Below are 17,172 nucleotides of genomic sequence, written 5' to 3'. Positions count from 1 at the left end.
GCCTAACGAGTGACTAGGGTCTGCAAAGTTATATGATATGTAGCATATAGTATAAAAACAACAACTGAAGTCATATTTTTTATCTGAAATCTTCCATGATGTGAGCTAAAGATCTGCTTTTAACATTCACAGCTGCTGACTAGTGCTATACTTTTGTTTGGTACAGGTTGCCAGCCGAGAGTTGCGGATACCAGTGCCAGATGTCTATGTTAGTGAAATTAGCACGTCACTTACAGACGATGGTAAAATGCCATCTACAGGATCAATAGTGTACACAATGGCAGTAAAGGTAACCTGTTGTATTTGTCTCTATGCAGTCACAAGATTAGCAAGTAGGCAGCCTAAGGATATGCCAGATTTTCAACATCAGCTGAACTGGTTTGCTAAATTTGGCACATTTGTAAACTTGGCAAACTAAAGGTTGGTTTAAAAATTTGTGCTTACATTTTGGTACATCTTGACACATTTTACTGCATTTAAAGCCACCATTGTCACGACAGTGTCTTAAATGAAAATGCACAAAGATCAATCAAATTGTGTTGCATTTTGTACCATGTCATGGAGCACAGACATTGGTAAACTGCCCCACAGTTTTTCTCTGCGCAACAATTCAGAGGGTAATACATTACCTCTCTGCCAAAGGAGGTGGTCATGGTGAACTCTGTAAAAGAGTTTAAAAGGGGCTGGATGCATTTTTGGAGAATAATAACATCACCAGTTATGTATGCTAGATTTATAGGGACAGAACGTTGATCCAGGGATTTATCTCGGGAAGGAATTTTTACCTCTAGTATGAGGGTTTTTGCCTTCCTCTGGATCAACTCAGTAGGGACTCATTAGGGTTACAGGTTGAACTTGATGGACTCTGGTCTTTTTTCAACCTTCAGAACTATGTTACTATGTTACATTATAATATTTTTGGCTAGCATACAAAACGCAAAATATAAAACAGACTGGTTTTAATGTATTATAATGCAAAGTTATTATATATTAAAATATGTATACACAGGAATAAACCAACATACAGTCATGAGAAAAAAAGAAAGTATGCCCTCTTTTTAAATTCTAGGATTTTTCATTTCAGAACATAATTTAAAAAATATCCCCTTAGAAGGTTATAAACAAAGTTAAATACAACCTCAAATGAACAACAACCGATTCCACTGTGTCATTATTTATTAAACAACAATTTAGGGGATGTTTCCCTTTTTCCTGATGAGAGACAGATGAAACATATTATTTTTTTGCAATCTGTTTCTATTTTCTGGTAAAAAAAAAATTTCATTTAATTATTATTTTTTGTATATTATTATGAAGCAGCTCTCTTGCCTGAGCTACTTTTAACAGCAGAGAGGGAAACTCTTCCCCCTTTCTCACTCCCCTCTGTGCTGACCTATTGGTGGAGCAGGCGTGTTCTGTGTTTCCTGCTCCACCATAGACCTGGACACCCACCCATGCTGCCATTAATAGAAAGACTTACCCTGCTCACCGCTGATGCTGCCCTTTTTAGTAAGTAACTATTTTTGGGGGGGGGGGTAGGGCAGGTTGCTGTTTGAGAGACAGTGGGAGGTAAATGGGAACTATCTCAGTGTTTTCCCAACCAGAGGGCCTCCAACCGATGCAAAACTACAACTCCCATGTTACGCTGAGCGCTCCGGGTCCCCGCTCCTCCCCGGAGCGCTCGCAGCATCCTCTCATTCGCAGCGCCCCGGTCAGACCTGCTGACCGGGTGCGCTGCAATATCACTCCCAGCCGGGATGCGATTCGCGATGCGGGAGGCGCCCGCTCGCGATGCGCATCCCGGCTCCCGTACCTGACCCGTTCCCCGTCTGTCTTGTCCCGGCACGCGCGGCCCCGCTCCTTAGGGCGCGCGTGCGCCGGGTCTCTGCAATTTAAAGGGCCACTGCGCCACTGATTGGCGCAGCAGGCTTAATCAGTATGTTCACCTGTGCACTCCCTACTTATACCTCACTTCCCCTGCACTCCCTCGCCGGATCTTGTTGCCATTGTGCCAGTGAAAGCGTTTCCTTGTGTGTTCCTAGCCTGTGTTCCAGACCTCCTGCTATTGCCCCTGACTACGATCCTTGCTGCCTGCCCTGACCTTCTGCTACGTCCGACCTTGCTCTTGTCTACTCCCTTGTACCGCGCTTATCTTCAGCAGTCAGAGAGGTTGAGCCGTTGCTGGTGGATACGACCTGGTTGCTACCGCCGCTGCAAGACCATCCCGCTTTGCAGCGGGCTCTGGTGAATACCAGTAGCAACTTAGAACCGGTCCACCAACACGGTCCACGCCAATCCCTCTCTGGCACAGAGGATCCACCTCCAGCCAGCCGAATCGTGACATCCCAGCATGTGTTTGGCCTTGTGGGCATACTGGGAGATGTAGTTTTGCAACAGCTGGAGGCACTCTGGTTGGGAAACACTGATCTATCTGTTTATCTATCTATCTTTCTATCCCATATCTATCTAAATATCTATCTATCTCATATCTATCTATCTATCTAGCAAAAAGAAAGATATACTGCAGCACACGAGATTAGGTGAAAAAATCCTTAGTGGTTTATTCCATAAAAAACAGGGTGAGTTCACAGCAAGTTGCGACGTTTCGACTAGACTCCTCTAGTCATTATCAAGCAGTACCATAGCAGATAATGACAATCAGCTACTCTGTGGTGTGGCAGTTTTTCATCAAGTATCCAGGGGATTTTAAAATGGCCACATGCAATATTAAAAAAATATCTTTTAAATTGTGAGGCCCTTTGGTCTGGTAAGGCTGCCACCACCTCCAGGCTGTGTCATTCTGTCACCATCTGATCTACTCTTGCTGCTGCCACCTCCAAGCTTGGTAATTCTGTCACATTTTGGTCTTTTCATGCTGGTGCCATCTCCAGGCTGTGTCATTTTGCCGCCATGTGGTCTCCTCATTAAAATTTGAAAATGTATCTTTTAATCGGAGGAATTGTAAGGACCTATGGTCTCATCATGCTGCTGGGACATTACCTAAAAAAGTTTATGTTAGCACTAGATACCATAAATCTTCAATTTAAATTTGAAAATGTATCTTTTAATCTTTTCTATTGTGAGGCCCTATGGTCTCGTCGGGCTGCGGCAACCTCTAGGCTCTGTCATTGTGCCGCCATGTGACTCCTTGTTAGATTGGGTTTTGTAGTCATACAGTATTAGTTCAAAGAAAATGCTGGGACATTAAATTTTGGAATCTAATATAAATCTTAAATTTAAATAAATCAATGTCATCTTTTCAAGACTAAGGCCCTATGGCCGTCGACGTCATATATTACCTGTGGAATTACCACAAGAATCCAATGAAACAGGTTAGAGCGATAAAAATCAACCATAACTGATTAAATGAAACATTCCCACTTTCACAGTCAGGGGGGTGCTGAGAGGCAGGGGCTGGAACAGGTGGTAGCTCGCCTCACGGCGGACTGCCAGCTCGATGCTCACCAGAATGGGTACACAAAAAAAATTTATAAATTCAAATTAGATTAAATAAAAATGACATAATAAAATCTTTTTATTCTCTTCAATTTTGACGCCATATGGTCTCCCTGCTGCCACATCCAGATGCTCTGCGGCAGTGATTCTAATAGCGATACCTGTAATCTGCATGTCATACTGAGTAACAGTATTATTTCACTAACACAGCACACTCCCTATGCGTGTTAGGACCCCTATTGAGGCTCTCTGTAGGCCAGAAATAGCCGTTTTTAATAACAATTTGCCGCAATTAAATTCAGACTGAAACAATTTTTGGGGGGAAAAATCGGCCAAATCGAATTTTTCAAAAATTTGCTCATCTCTACCAGAAATTAATGTAATTCATGTTTTGAGACACACTGATGGGCACGGATAGGAAACCTAAGCAGCTAAGTACATCTAGAGCAACCAGGTATTCAGCTCCAGGATGAATTGACACAAAGCTAAGAACTGTGAAGATAGAAGAAAGAAAATTTTTACAACTTTAAAATAAGTATGAAACACCATTTGAATCGGATTAACATCATAGATCAATAAATTATCTCGAATAAGTGCATTTCCAAAGTATTTAAACACAAAAATATCATGATCCAATATAGGATAGCCATAGGAAGGGTAAAAAGCATGCCCTGTATGCGAATTTGAGTTTTTTACAAATATTATCTCTTAATAATGTCTTTTGATAGGAAGCATGTCACATACTTCTCCAGCGTCTACAAACACTCATCAGTCTGAATCCTGAAGCCACTTGGACTGAATATGTAAGTTTTTTTTTCAAACACTGTGTCATTATATACACAATATATAAAAACTCACCTCCAGAAAAGTTTACAACTTGCTATAACCCTGTCTCTACTATCCAACCACCATATAAGCAGAAATTACAATTACCTACTGTATCCTTCAATCACTGAGTTAGATTTTAAGCTCTGATGATGAGGCCTTCTCACCCGCTGTACCAGTCTTTTGGGCTGGGTTCACACCACCTTTTTGCAATACAGTTCCCTTATCAGGTTTTTGATAAAAAAAACGGATTCCTAAAAACCTGACTAAACTGTATCAAAACATGTGTACAAATTTTAATTCGTATACGGTTTGAAAAATGATATCTGGTTGCATTAGTTTTTTTTTAGAAAAAACTTTGATGTTTTTAACTTTCCACTCCATTGTGAATAAAGTTTCACTTGTTTGATTGAAATTCCAAGAAAAAAACTATGCAAAGCCAAAACCCCTACAGTGAAAACCGTTTGGAACCATGCACACATACAGTTCTGTATGGTTACCATTGACTCCCATGTTTAAAAAAAAAAAAGTATACATTTCAATACGGTTTTTCACCCGGACCAAAAACTGGTAGGCTACGGTTTTGGGTACGGGAAAAAACTGACAAAACCGTACAGGTTGCAAAACGGACACAACTGGATGCATCCTTTGGCATACGGTTTTCAATCGAGATTCAAGTATACGGTTTTCAATACGGTTCCGTACGGTTTTCAAATTTAAAATGTATACGGGAACTGTATTGCAAAAACATGGTGGGAACCTAGCCTTACTCTGTAAGCTCATCTCATCTATTGAATTTGATTGGTTTTATATAGTGTTCACAGTCTATGCACAGTACTTTAAAGAAAACTGTCAGATGGTTTCACATAGTGTAACTGATCATAGTGCCCCAGGTAGAGGTCAAAACACCTTCACAGTCTTACCTTAGCTTTGTGAACTTCTGTTTTGACATGAGAAATTTGTGTTCTTTTTCATATAAGCAGTAAGTGCCCAAACGGTAGAGACAATCACCTCAAGTGCCCAGCATTCTTGCCTTCTTCTCCATCTACTTTTTATTGACAGGCTGTGTGCTGTAGAGGTGGAAATGCTGGACACTTAAAGGGGTACTCCGGTGGAAAACATATATATATATATTTTTTTTTTTTTATATCTCCTGGCTCCAGAAAGAGAAACAGATTTGGAAATTACTTATGTTAAAAATCTTAATCCTTCCAGTACTTATCAGCTGATGTATACTACAGAGGAAGTTGATTTGTAATTTTCTGTCTGACCACAGTGCTCTCTGCTAACAGCTCTGTCTGTGTCAGGAACTGTCCAGAGTAGGAGCAAATCCCCCATAGCAAACCTCTCCTGCTTCAGACAGCAGAGAGCACTGTGGTCAGATTAGAAAAAACTACTTCACTTCCTCTGAAGCATACAGCAATTGATAAGTGCTGGGAGTATTAGGATTTTTTTTAATAGAAGTAATTTACAAATCTGTTTAACTTTCTGGCACCAGCTGATTTGAAAAAAAAATGTTTTTCACTGGAGTACCCCTTTAAGTTGGTTGGCCCCTTCTGTTCCACGTGAGGTTTCTGTCCTCCCTGAGCTCGGTTCACAGATCTTAAGCTAGGCCTATGAAGGTGCTTTTAATCCCTTAGAACATAAATGTAGAAACTATATAAAGGGATGTTGTTAAAATATAGCATTTATTCATACAGGAATATAAAAGCCACCAGATGGAACAGTATAGTTACCTAAAGGTGCTATAGAGACAGAGAAAAAGGAGATCCTCAATACTCCAATATTCCGGAGTTGGGGCAATGAGGATATTGTAAGAATAAAGAACTATAACTATACACTCCTGACAGATATGCCTGCACTAGATGTGCATCCTGTCACTGCGGGATTGCATCACATACCTTGCTCAAGTGCTGTAAATTGGTTCCCCATGCAAACTATGGGTTATTCTTACTGGCATTGGGATGTTCCTGCGTGGATGATCAGTGCGATGTTATTGTATCCACATTTAAGGAGTGCACATTTTAAACTATATAAATGCACCCCTGTTTCAAGTACTATTATTGAACTATTATTTTGGCTGTGCCAGGTTTCCCTGAGGATATCCCCATGCGCCTTGCATTATATCATGTGGGCAGAAACGCGTCGGGTACACGTGCAATTGATTTTGTAAAAAAAATTCTATAGTGCCCTCCAGAATAAATGAACACCATATATCTGTCAGGAGTATATAGTAATAGTTCTTTATTCTTTCAATATCCTCATTATGCCAACTCCGGAATATTGGAGTATTGAGGATCTCCTTTTTCTCTGTCTCTATAGCACCTTTGGGTAACTGCACTGTTCCATCTGGTGGCTTTTATATTCCTGTATGAATAAATGTTATATTTTAAAGACACTCCTTTATATATTTTCTACATTTATGTTCTAAGTTGTTTGTGGGGTCCATATCAGGCTTTTAATTGGCCTTTATTAATTACACATCTGATATTGCTTTTTACCCCTACCTGGTTCTATGATTGGTCACACCATGTGAAACTATCCAACAGATTCCCTTTCAACGCCCTTTAAATGGAGCTTTAAAATAAATTATAATAAATGTTTAACATTTATTTTCGTTATTAGAAAATTTACAATCAACCTTCTGAGCTTCTACTTGTTTTATTTAGATAGAAGAAGCTTTCAAGTTAAGGATCTGTCTTTCAGCAGCTGGTCATTACAGGTAAGACTTTCATTCATTGTTTGGCGGGTAGTGGTTAGTACTAAATTCTTATATACAAATAATTAGTATGTGTAGACACCTGCACACTTTTTGAAACATATATTATGTTCTTCCCGGACAGACTGGTTGATCAGGTATAATGACCATATTAGACCCCACCCGTTTCCCATAAAACTATAAGTTTCGTGGTACTACCCTGGCCCCCAGACTTTCAAACTATTATTCTTTACCACAGCAGCATTACAGGAACAGGTGTGAACACCACAAAATATAATAGGCATATTATAGGTAGAAACCAGACTGGAGATCAAGATCGGGTCAAGGAATAGTAAAAAATAGCAGTGAGCAGGTTAGCATTGGTAAGGTCAGAAGCCATATAAAATCAGATGTAGGAGTATCAGGAATAATGGGGGTATAATTTGTTGAACCATTGAGGATAATTCTTGCCTCAGAGGCTGGACACAACAGAGAATCCTTTGGAAGCTCTTGAAGGCCATTGTGACCTTGCTATTGTAACAGCATCACAATAACAACAAACATAGCCAAGAGATAAAATGGCAAATGAACTTAGTAAAGGAATAAATACAGAAACTGTCAAGGTCACAATGGAACACATGCAAAGCATTAGGGCACAATTCAAAATAGCAAACACCATACAGAGCTAAGAAATAAAAACACTAAACCAGACCAATGCTTCTTGGGCCCACTAGAGCAGATTAATAAATAAGGAATAAAGATAAGGTTTAAAAATATACTGCGTAGAAACGGAAGCCCCCAAAAGTTACAAAATTGCATTTTTTTAAAAATTTTGTCACACAATGAATTTTTTTTACATTTCGCTTTGTCGATTTTTTGGTAAAATGACTAATGTCACTGAAAAGTAGAACTGGTGGCACAAAAAAATAAGCCATCATATGAATTGTATGTGCAAAATTTAAAGCTTTATGATTTTTAGAAGGTGATGAGGAAAACTATGTTTTTATTGTGCTCATACACAGACTTTGGACCGAAGCCCAAACATAGGAAGTGCAGCCTGGAGTGCTGAGGGGGGGGGGGGGGTCCAACCAACAGCATATGACAGTTTAGTGTGAGAGGAGCTATGATTGGATGAGGCTGGACACACACCCCTCAGCACTCTAGGCTGCACTTCCTGTGTTTGGGCTTTGGTCCAAAGTTTGTGTATGAGATGGCGAAAAACGTTTGAGCTTTTTTAAGCACAAATAAAACATAGATAACTTAATTATTTAAAAAAAAAGTATATTAGAAATATTTTTTATTTACCATAAGGAGTGCAATAGCAAAACATTTTTTAATGAGAGAGACCATTTAAGGGATCCTCTCCAAACTGCTACAGGCCCATATCCCTTATTATTTTACATACTAAGCTTCCCACTTTTATTCTGACTCATTTTAAAAAAAAATATTTTCTCCCTTCTTGGTCCATTCTGACAAAGGGGGTTTTAACCCTGGTAGTCAAGTGCCTGATAATATTCATTGTCCTTAATCTCATTCAGTGGTCCAAAACTTTCTCTATTCCTATGCTGGCCTTGGCCCAAGATATTGAAGAGGCCTTTGATTGTGTGTCTGTCCTATATCTCTAAATTACTATTGCATATGCGATTCTCTGGCTCCTTTGAGAACGTCCTTCATCTCCTTTATTTTGTCCTTGATAAACTTCATTTATTTGTGGAGAAATCTCTCTATAAAACTAATTTTCCCCCTCTTTATCGAGCCAACAGGTCGTATCTTTGAGATTTGTGACATATTTCTTGGGTTGGTAGAATTAATGTAATAAAATGGTAGTTTTTCCGTGTTTGATATATTTATTCAATACCTTACCAATCCCTCTTATTATGAGAGACCTCCATTCTTTGCAGAAATATATTTTTGTGTTTGTTTGGTGTGGTAAGCGCCCTCTTATTACTAAATCCATTATGCATTATCACAAGCTTCTAGGGGCACTTTCTGTACCTCACTTGGTACTTTTATGTGGCGCATATTGCCCAGCTTCTTCTTGTGAATGCGAGTGCTTTGGCTCCTCTCTAGATTACTGTTGAGTCCAGCCAGGTAGCTCCCTATGCTCCTCATACGTTAAAGGGATACTCCACTGGCCAGCGTTGGGAAGTAAATGTTCCGAACTCTGTTTTCGAGCTGCGGGGGTCGTCACGGCCATGCCCCCTCAACACAAGCCTATAGGAGGGGGTGTGGTGGCCGTCACGCCCCCTCCCATAGACTTGCATTGAGGGGACATGGTCATTACATTACGAGGGGCGACCCCGCAACGCAAAAACAGCATTCGGAACATTTACTTCCTAACGCTGGCCAGTGGAGTACCCCTTTAATGTGAGCTTTTTCTCCGGTCTCTGATCTGGTTGCCCCTCTGCTCAAGTCACTCTTTGTTACCTTCCTGCTTTGCTTTAAGTTTTATCTTCAGTCTTTTGCTTCCCTCCTAATACTTATTTTTCACTAACCTGCTTTCAAAAACTGGCCTGGACCTGTTTCCTTTTCTTTGGCGAACTTATCATTTTACTAAACTCTGAGATTCTTTAGTGTGTAATGGTCTCCCTACTATGGAGTACTTTCACACTACTGCTACTCTTCCTCCAACCCAAACCTTTTGTGCTCAGCAAGTGCTGTCTCATTTGAAGTCTGTAGTTTCTTCTCATCTGGATATTTCTAGGATTGTGCCTTTTATTTTTCTTATATTGTTCCCTGTGATTTGATTTGCCTTGTTTAGCATACTATGTGTTGGATATCGGTGTCATGCTTGTAGAGCTTATCTTTTTGATAAAGCTTCACTTTTCAAACCAAAAGATCACAGGCAACAGCTAAGAAGTGAAGGTGACTGTACACTTTCAACTGTTGGTTTAGATGACAATTCTCTCTCCTGACCTCCCCATACACATGATTTATGTTTCCTCTATGTGGAGGGATAAGTCAGAGTCAGGTAGCTCTGGTGCCAGGTTATCTCTCTCAAAACGATAGGCAGGGGCGTAGCTATAGAAGAAGCAGAAGTAGCAGTTACATCGGGGCCCTGGTGCCGAAGGGGGCCTCAAAGCATATGTGGCCCATAAAAGTCCAGTGTAATAAATGGCCCATGGGGCCCAATTGCAGATTTTGCATCGGGGCCCAAAAGTTACAACTTACACCTCTGACAATAGGGTCAATGGTGAAAATCCAACACGCCCAACCCATCTAAGGCAATCTTACACAATAAGCCGAACCTGCTGATGGTGGCGGGTTCAGCAGACTTTAGTCTAAAGTTTATGGGCACCTTAAAATATATTATGCTAGTGGTTTAAAATGGAAAGAAACATGTACCCTTTTGGTGTCATGTGTTGTAAAATATAATAGTGCTATATACTGTAAATAAAAAATATTACCATTAATATGAACATTGCTGAAACAATGTGAGGACAGAATAATAAAACAAAGTTCTTGTATATTTTTTTATGAGTTTATATAGTTTGATACATGCCTGACACACAACTTCTATTCATTAGGATTGAACAGATCTTTGTGAGAAATAATAAACCACTCAATAGAAGTAGTTACTCAAATTGTTACTGTCTTTTGGTATAGGATTCCCGATCCAGTCTCCAGCTGGGGCCCAGAACAGGGTGTAGAAACACCAGATTTTATATTTGGAGCAGCATGCACTGAAGTGGAGCTAGACTGTCGAACAGGAAACTACAAGGTACCAAGAAAAACGGATCTTTTTACACTTTGACTTGAACAGCAATGATGTTTGTCACATACAATGGCTAAAATATCTATCCATGTTGCATTGTGATTGTTTGTCATTACTTGTGATTTCTGTCCTGTAAATGTAATTGTAAATTACATTACCCTTATATGTTTGAGTTTAGCATTTGAAAAGAATCCATCCCTGTTGATCAAAATACCAGGAGACGACAGTCTGAGCTATTGCATACAGAGGCCAGTTGGGGGCAATTAACATAACTGTGCCAATCAATGGACACTGTCTGCCTGGATGGTAAATGTGAAAATATGCATAGGCAATATCAAGCGGAATGCCCAGATCCACAGACTTCTCGGCAAATAAATATACAGAAAAAAAGAATTAGAAGTGCCTAAAATCAGTAATTTTTATTGGGGTCAGGTTAAAATCCACCAATAACATAAATCAAGGGTGATCCCTTCTCCAAAAATTGAAAAGTGTGCTCCTAAAATGATAATAACGCGTTTCTGCTGGTGAGTTGTAACCAGCATCCTCAGGAGAGTTTAGGTTGCCCACAAGAATTATAGTAGGCTCATTGGAACAGAACACCAAGTTTAGGTGATCTGAATAGATACCTAAGGGGAAGGGGAATGTAAACACAACACACAGTTCTCAGCTATTGCACAAACCCAAAGTAAACAATTAGGTGTTACACCATTAAGTATTGCACATTTCAAATATTGCACATAATCCGCAATTACATTGCACCAGTTTAGGTATTGCACTTATATTGTATTGCACTCTATGATTATTGCACAGATATTCAGCTGAAAACACAATGCCCCACTGGGTTCTGGCTGGTCAATGCCAGAGCCCAGTACTCACGGTTCTCCCCTTAGTACAGCTCAGTGGAGTCACAGGAGTTTAAGTATGGTATCCTGGCTGCACACTCTGCGTCCATACCCGGCGTGTAGCAGCAATGGATGGTAAATGTGACACCTTCACCAGACACACAATCTTCAGTATCTGGTGGCAATAGATGAAAGAGAGGTATGGGAAGTAGCCCCCCGTGAAAATGCCATATCTTCAAATTATTAAATATGGGGTCAGGGAGGTTTGTTCGCAACCCATATGTTATACGGTTGGATTCTTCATCATAATACCTTTAAAATGAATCCTCACATGACCCTTATGTATGGATCCCTGCCCGAACTGTAACCGCTGGGTAAATCTTACACAATAAGCAGGTATTGTCTGGTACCCCTAGGAATAGGATTTGATGGAAAATCCAAATATAAGAAAAATATGTGGGTGCCTGGACCATGATGGAAGATGGAGGTATTTTTTCTATCGCTTGGACATAAAGGTATGACTTGAAAAGGGAGTGGACCTAGTTCAGCCCAGGGGCTTAACCTAGGGGTGTCACCTGTCCACAGGAAGGTATAAAACTTCAGACCTAGGGGAGCTAGGGTGCGCTTGCATTAGGGACAAGATCTAATTTTGGATGGCAGAAGCCATTTTCTACCCCATAGAATAGAACTCTGTATTCTGAAAATAAAGGGCTATTATTTTTTCCCATTTATTTTCTTCTGTGTAGTGAAACATTGTCTTGTTAAAATCTGTTTTTATATGTACTGTGAATATTTTTTCTTTCATAATAAATCATTCATTTATTAAGTCCCTCCTTATTTCTGGAAAACATGTTGTCCTTGAAGAGAGCTGGGTATAGTCTTAAATATACTTACCTGTTCGGCTACATTATAGATTTGGATTAGTCTTTTTCCTGTTTACTAAAATACTGGGGATAGTAGATTATATTTGGGAATTGTAGGATATCCAGATTGGATTGGTAGCTTCCTATTGGCTTGAAATTGACAGGTGTTGGAAGCAATACCTTTAAATTGGGTGGTGTAAGAGGGATTTTTTAAATTATTATTTCCGTTCTAGTGCAGACAAAAAGGTGATTTTATAGATAACCCTATCACCCGCTTGTGTCGGTTCGTGACAATGTAAAAACACATAATGGCCCTGATTTACTATTATAAACCCAACATGTTTTGTCAGGTTGTGTGCCAGAAATTCTGCCTGCGCCAGAATTTGCGCCAGAATGGGAAAAAAAAAACGACAAACTCCCCATTTTACTGAGAAAACCCAAAAAGGGGCATGGCTGTCGGGGAAAGGGGTGTGGTCGTAGAAAAGGGGCGTGTCCCTTAAAAAAAATCCCAACACATTTACTCAGTTTTCCACAGAAAATGTGGTGGATTTGAGCTGAGGAAAACCCTACAGATCAGGGCATGTGTAAAAAAAAAAAAAAGCAAAATGTAGGGAAAAGTGCAAAACATAGGGGAACCTTAGTAATTACAGTGGAAAAATACTTGTAGGGAATTAAAACCCACAAAGAAAACTCCACTCCACTCAGGGCCAATGTGTTGGGCTGAGCTGTACTACAACACATAACCCATGGACAAGAATAAGCCCACATTCACACTACGTTTATGTCATACGGGGACCGGATCCGGCTGGGAAATGTGCAAACCGAGAGATATTAGGCCAGATTTATCAATGTGCCTGAGTTTTGTGACCGGAATGAAAACCACGGTATGCTGCGGTTTTCAGTCCGGCCAGAAAACCGGATACGGGGCAAAAGTGAGCTGACTGGAGTCACTTTCTGACTCCGGTCGGCTCATTCAAATGAATGAGATGGGGTCCGGGTCCGGCTGGGATATGGGAGTGCACGGTTTTCCCATGCCCCAGCCGGATCCGGTCCCCGTATGGACAAAATGTAGTGTGAACCCAGCCTAAGGCTGTTGCAGGACGCTTTTGCATTTCCCAATGTCATACATTTTGGTTAGCATGCTTTCTAACTAGTGTTTTGGTTAAAGGGAGAGAAAGCTCAGAAAGCTCAGAGAAATATGATGCAGGAAGTCAAGAAAAAAAATATTGTAGAAAAATGTTAGCTCTTTTATACTTTTTAGCAGTTTATAATTTTTTTTTAGTTATCAATTGGATTATTTACCACATTTTTTAAATATTTTTCCACAGGCTATAAGAACAGATGTTGTACTTCATATTGGCTCCAGTAGCAGCCAGGATGTAAACAATGAGATGGTAGGTAAAATGGCTGAAATTTAGGTAGTTTACTCTTCATCATAGTATCTGTGAATACGCTGTACAACACCAGATTGTTCAGTGCTCAAGTCCAGTTCATCAGAAAAGATCTCTTGCATAAAACTCATGGGATGTCGTACGGTTGCCCCAACAACTGCCCAGTGTGAGCTGCGTCTCTCTGCACCAATCTTTGCAGTACGGGCGGTTGACCAACGCTGCGCACATATGATGAGTTATACACTCACACGATATGCACACAACACACAGTATATACACATTCACAGTATACGCACACTCACAGTATATATGCACACTCACAACATATGCACACACAGTATATGCATACTTACATCATATGCACATACAGTATATGAACACACTCACACAGGTAGGTAGGTTTCCTCAGATGCCATCACAATCCACCAGGGCAGCAGTTGGGGGTGAAGATGGTTAGCAGCACAGATAGCAGTTGTAGGTCATAAAGAGCAGGCGGAGGACACATCTCAGTTTTCTCTCCATATGCTGTCAGTCCTCCTTTTCCCTCTCCTCAGTGACCTGACTGCTGCACAAAACAGGAGAGAAACAAAGTCATGCATGGGACAGGGGGAGGGGCTTAGAAGGAAGAGGCTGCACAGAATAATGCTCCTGCTGCATCCTCCATCTGCTGCTCTCAGCTCCAGGGGCCTCTCCGGCATCCCCCCACACTGTGCCGAATCAGGTGACAACTAAATGTAGTGAACATCCTGACTCAGCGCAGCAATAACAAAGGCAGGGTAAAACAACACAATGTAACTCCAAGTCAATCACACTTCTGTGAAATCCCACTGTCCACTCAGGAAGCAACACTGATTGACAATCAATTTCACATGCTGTTGTGCAAATGGAACAGACAACAGGCAGAAATTATAGGCAGTTAGCAAGACACCATCAATAAAGGAGTGGTTCTGCAGGTGGTGACCACAGACCACTTCTCAGTTCCTATACTTCCTGGCTAATGTTTTGGTCACTTTTGAATGCGGGCGGTGCTTTCACTCTAGTTGTAGTATGAGACGGAGTCTACAACCCACACAAGTCACTCAGGTAGTGCAGATAACAGGATGGCACATCAATGCGAGCTGTGGCAAGAAGGTTTGCTGTGTCTGTCAGTGTAGTGTTCAGAGCATGGAGGCGCTACCAGGAGACAGGCCAGTTCATCAGGAGACAAGGAGGAGGCCGTAGGAGGGCAACAACCCAGCAGCAGGACCACTACCTTCGCCTTTGTGCAAGGAGGAGAAGGAGGAGCACTGCCAGAGCCCTGCAAAATGACCTCCAGAAGGCCACAAATGTGCATGTGTCCACTCAAACGGTCAGAAACAGACTGCATGATGGTGGTATGAGGGCCCAACATCCACAAGTGGGGGTTGTTCTTACAGCCCAACACCGTGCAAGATGTTTGGCATTTGCCAGAGAACACCAAGATTGGCAAATTCGCCACTGGTGCCCTGTGCTCTTCACAGATGAAAGCAGGTTCACACTGAGCACATGTGACAGACTTGACAGAGTCTGGAGATGCCGTGGATATCGTTCTGCTGCCTGCAACATCCTCCAGCATGACCGGTTTGGCGGTGGATCAGTAATGGTGTGGGGTGACATTTCTTTGGGGGGCCGCACAGCCGGAACCAAGATGAGATCCTCAGACCCCTTGTGAGACCATATGCTGGTGCGGTTGTCCCTGGGTTCCTCCTAATGCAAAACAATGCTAGACCTCATGTGGCTGGAGTGTGTCAGCAGTTCCTGCAAGAGTAAGGCATTGATGCTATGGACTGGCCTGCCTCCGATTGAGCACATCTGGGACATCATCTCTCGCCTCCTCCACCAATGCCACGTTGCACCACAGACTGTTCAGGAGGATGCTTTAGTCCAGGTCTGGGAGGACATCCCTCAGGATACCATCCGCCACCTTATCAGGAGCATGCCCAGGCATTGTAGGGAGGTCATACGGGCACGTGGAGGCCACTCACACTACTGAGCCTCATTTTGACTTGTTTTAAGGATATTACATCAAAGTTGGATCAGCCTGTAGTGTGGTTTTCCACTTTGATTTTGAGTGTGACTCCATATCCAGACCTCCATGGGTTGATAAATTTGATTTCCATTGATAATTTATGTGTGATTTTGTTGTCAGCCCATTCAACTATAGTTCATTCATTCAGATCTAGACTGTGTTATCTTAGTGTTCCTTTTATTTTTTTTTGAGCAGTGTACTTTACAACCCCAAGCTTGAATGTTCTGTAACAAGTGGGACACATTGACATCATCTCGGAACAGTGTGACATCACCCCAAAATCAGGAATGTCCTGCTGGATCCGGGACAGTTCGGACATCACAGTAATATTACACGCTCTCTTCCCATGCTTTTTGAGTGCATCGCTGAAATGCTTCCCCCAACAAACAAAAAAATCTAATGATTTAGCGGCTAGGGATACAGCGTGCCACTGGGCTATGGGGCCCAGTGGCAGTTGCGATTTAGTGACCCCTGTAGTTACACCACTGGGCCCGAATTATTATTGTACCTTAAACCAAAACTGTCTGGTTTGCCCATAACAACCAATCACAGTACAGCTTTCATATTTTAAAGAGCTTGAAAGCTGAAATGAGCTTGAAAGCTGAAATGAAAGCTGAGCTGTGATTGGTTGCTATGGGCAAAACCAGACAGTTTTAGTCTCAGGCACATTAATAAATCTGGGCCAATATCTCTAATATATGTTAGGACATATCTATTTGTAAATGTAATGTAAATAAAAAAGAAAACAATAAATACATCATCAGGGGTGCTATATACCTATGCTTGCTGTGATATACCTCTGCTGCTCTTCAAAAATCACTGCTTTCATTACAAAATATTTTTATTTTGTCTGGTACAGATTAAAAATGCATTTAATCAAGGCCTTGAATTGTACACAAATGATGATTTTAAATACAGTCCTCAACCAACCATGAATGGTGCCCACCCCAACAAAGTCGACACTGTGACCAATGGAAAGGAGCCAGAAGAGATCAATGTAACTCTGCTCCCATCATCTTCAAATCCATATATCGGATGTTCTCCTGAGGTAAGCTGAAGGACCTATAGTAAATATAAAAAGTCTACACATCTTTTTAAAATGCCAGGTTTTTGAGACAAAAATAAATAATGTCAGAACTTTCTCTACCTTTAATGTGACTTGAACAATTCAATTGCAGAGCAAACTGAATGAAAAAACTAAATAACACACTATAACTTGGTTGGATAAGTGTTCATGCCCTTAAACAAATACTTTTTTAAGCACCTTTTGATTTTATTACACTCTGGGTACAATTCTATTAGTATGGCACATCATGATGTGGCAATATTTGTCCA

The 17,172-nt window shown here is 41.0% G+C and overlaps 1 protein-coding gene across 6 annotated transcripts in view; it reads left to right on the top strand.

Moving 5' to 3' along the window:
- Positions 1–17,172, top strand: part of LOC130285072 (aldehyde oxidase 2-like) — a 133,972-nt gene that overhangs the window by 111,237 nt on the left and 5,563 nt on the right. For all 6 annotated transcript variants that reach the window (XM_056536230.1, XM_056536229.1, XM_056536228.1 and 3 more), the window contains 6 exons: positions 167–289; positions 4,185–4,259; positions 6,951–7,003; positions 10,586–10,700; positions 13,728–13,793; positions 16,697–16,885. In XM_056536230.1, the coding sequence (XP_056392205.1) occupies positions 167–289; positions 4,185–4,259; positions 6,951–7,003; positions 10,586–10,700; positions 13,728–13,793; positions 16,697–16,885 (621 nt within the window). The remainder of the gene's footprint in view (positions 1–166; positions 290–4,184; positions 4,260–6,950; positions 7,004–10,585; positions 10,701–13,727; positions 13,794–16,696; positions 16,886–17,172) is intronic.

This window comes from Hyla sarda, chromosome 8 (assembly GCF_029499605.1).
Source record: "Hyla sarda isolate aHylSar1 chromosome 8, aHylSar1.hap1, whole genome shotgun sequence".
NCBI classification, from domain to species: Eukaryota; Metazoa; Chordata; class Amphibia; order Anura; family Hylidae; genus Hyla; species Hyla sarda.
Note: the sequence above shows the minus strand (reverse complement) of the source record. Positions and strands in the feature narration are given on the sequence as shown.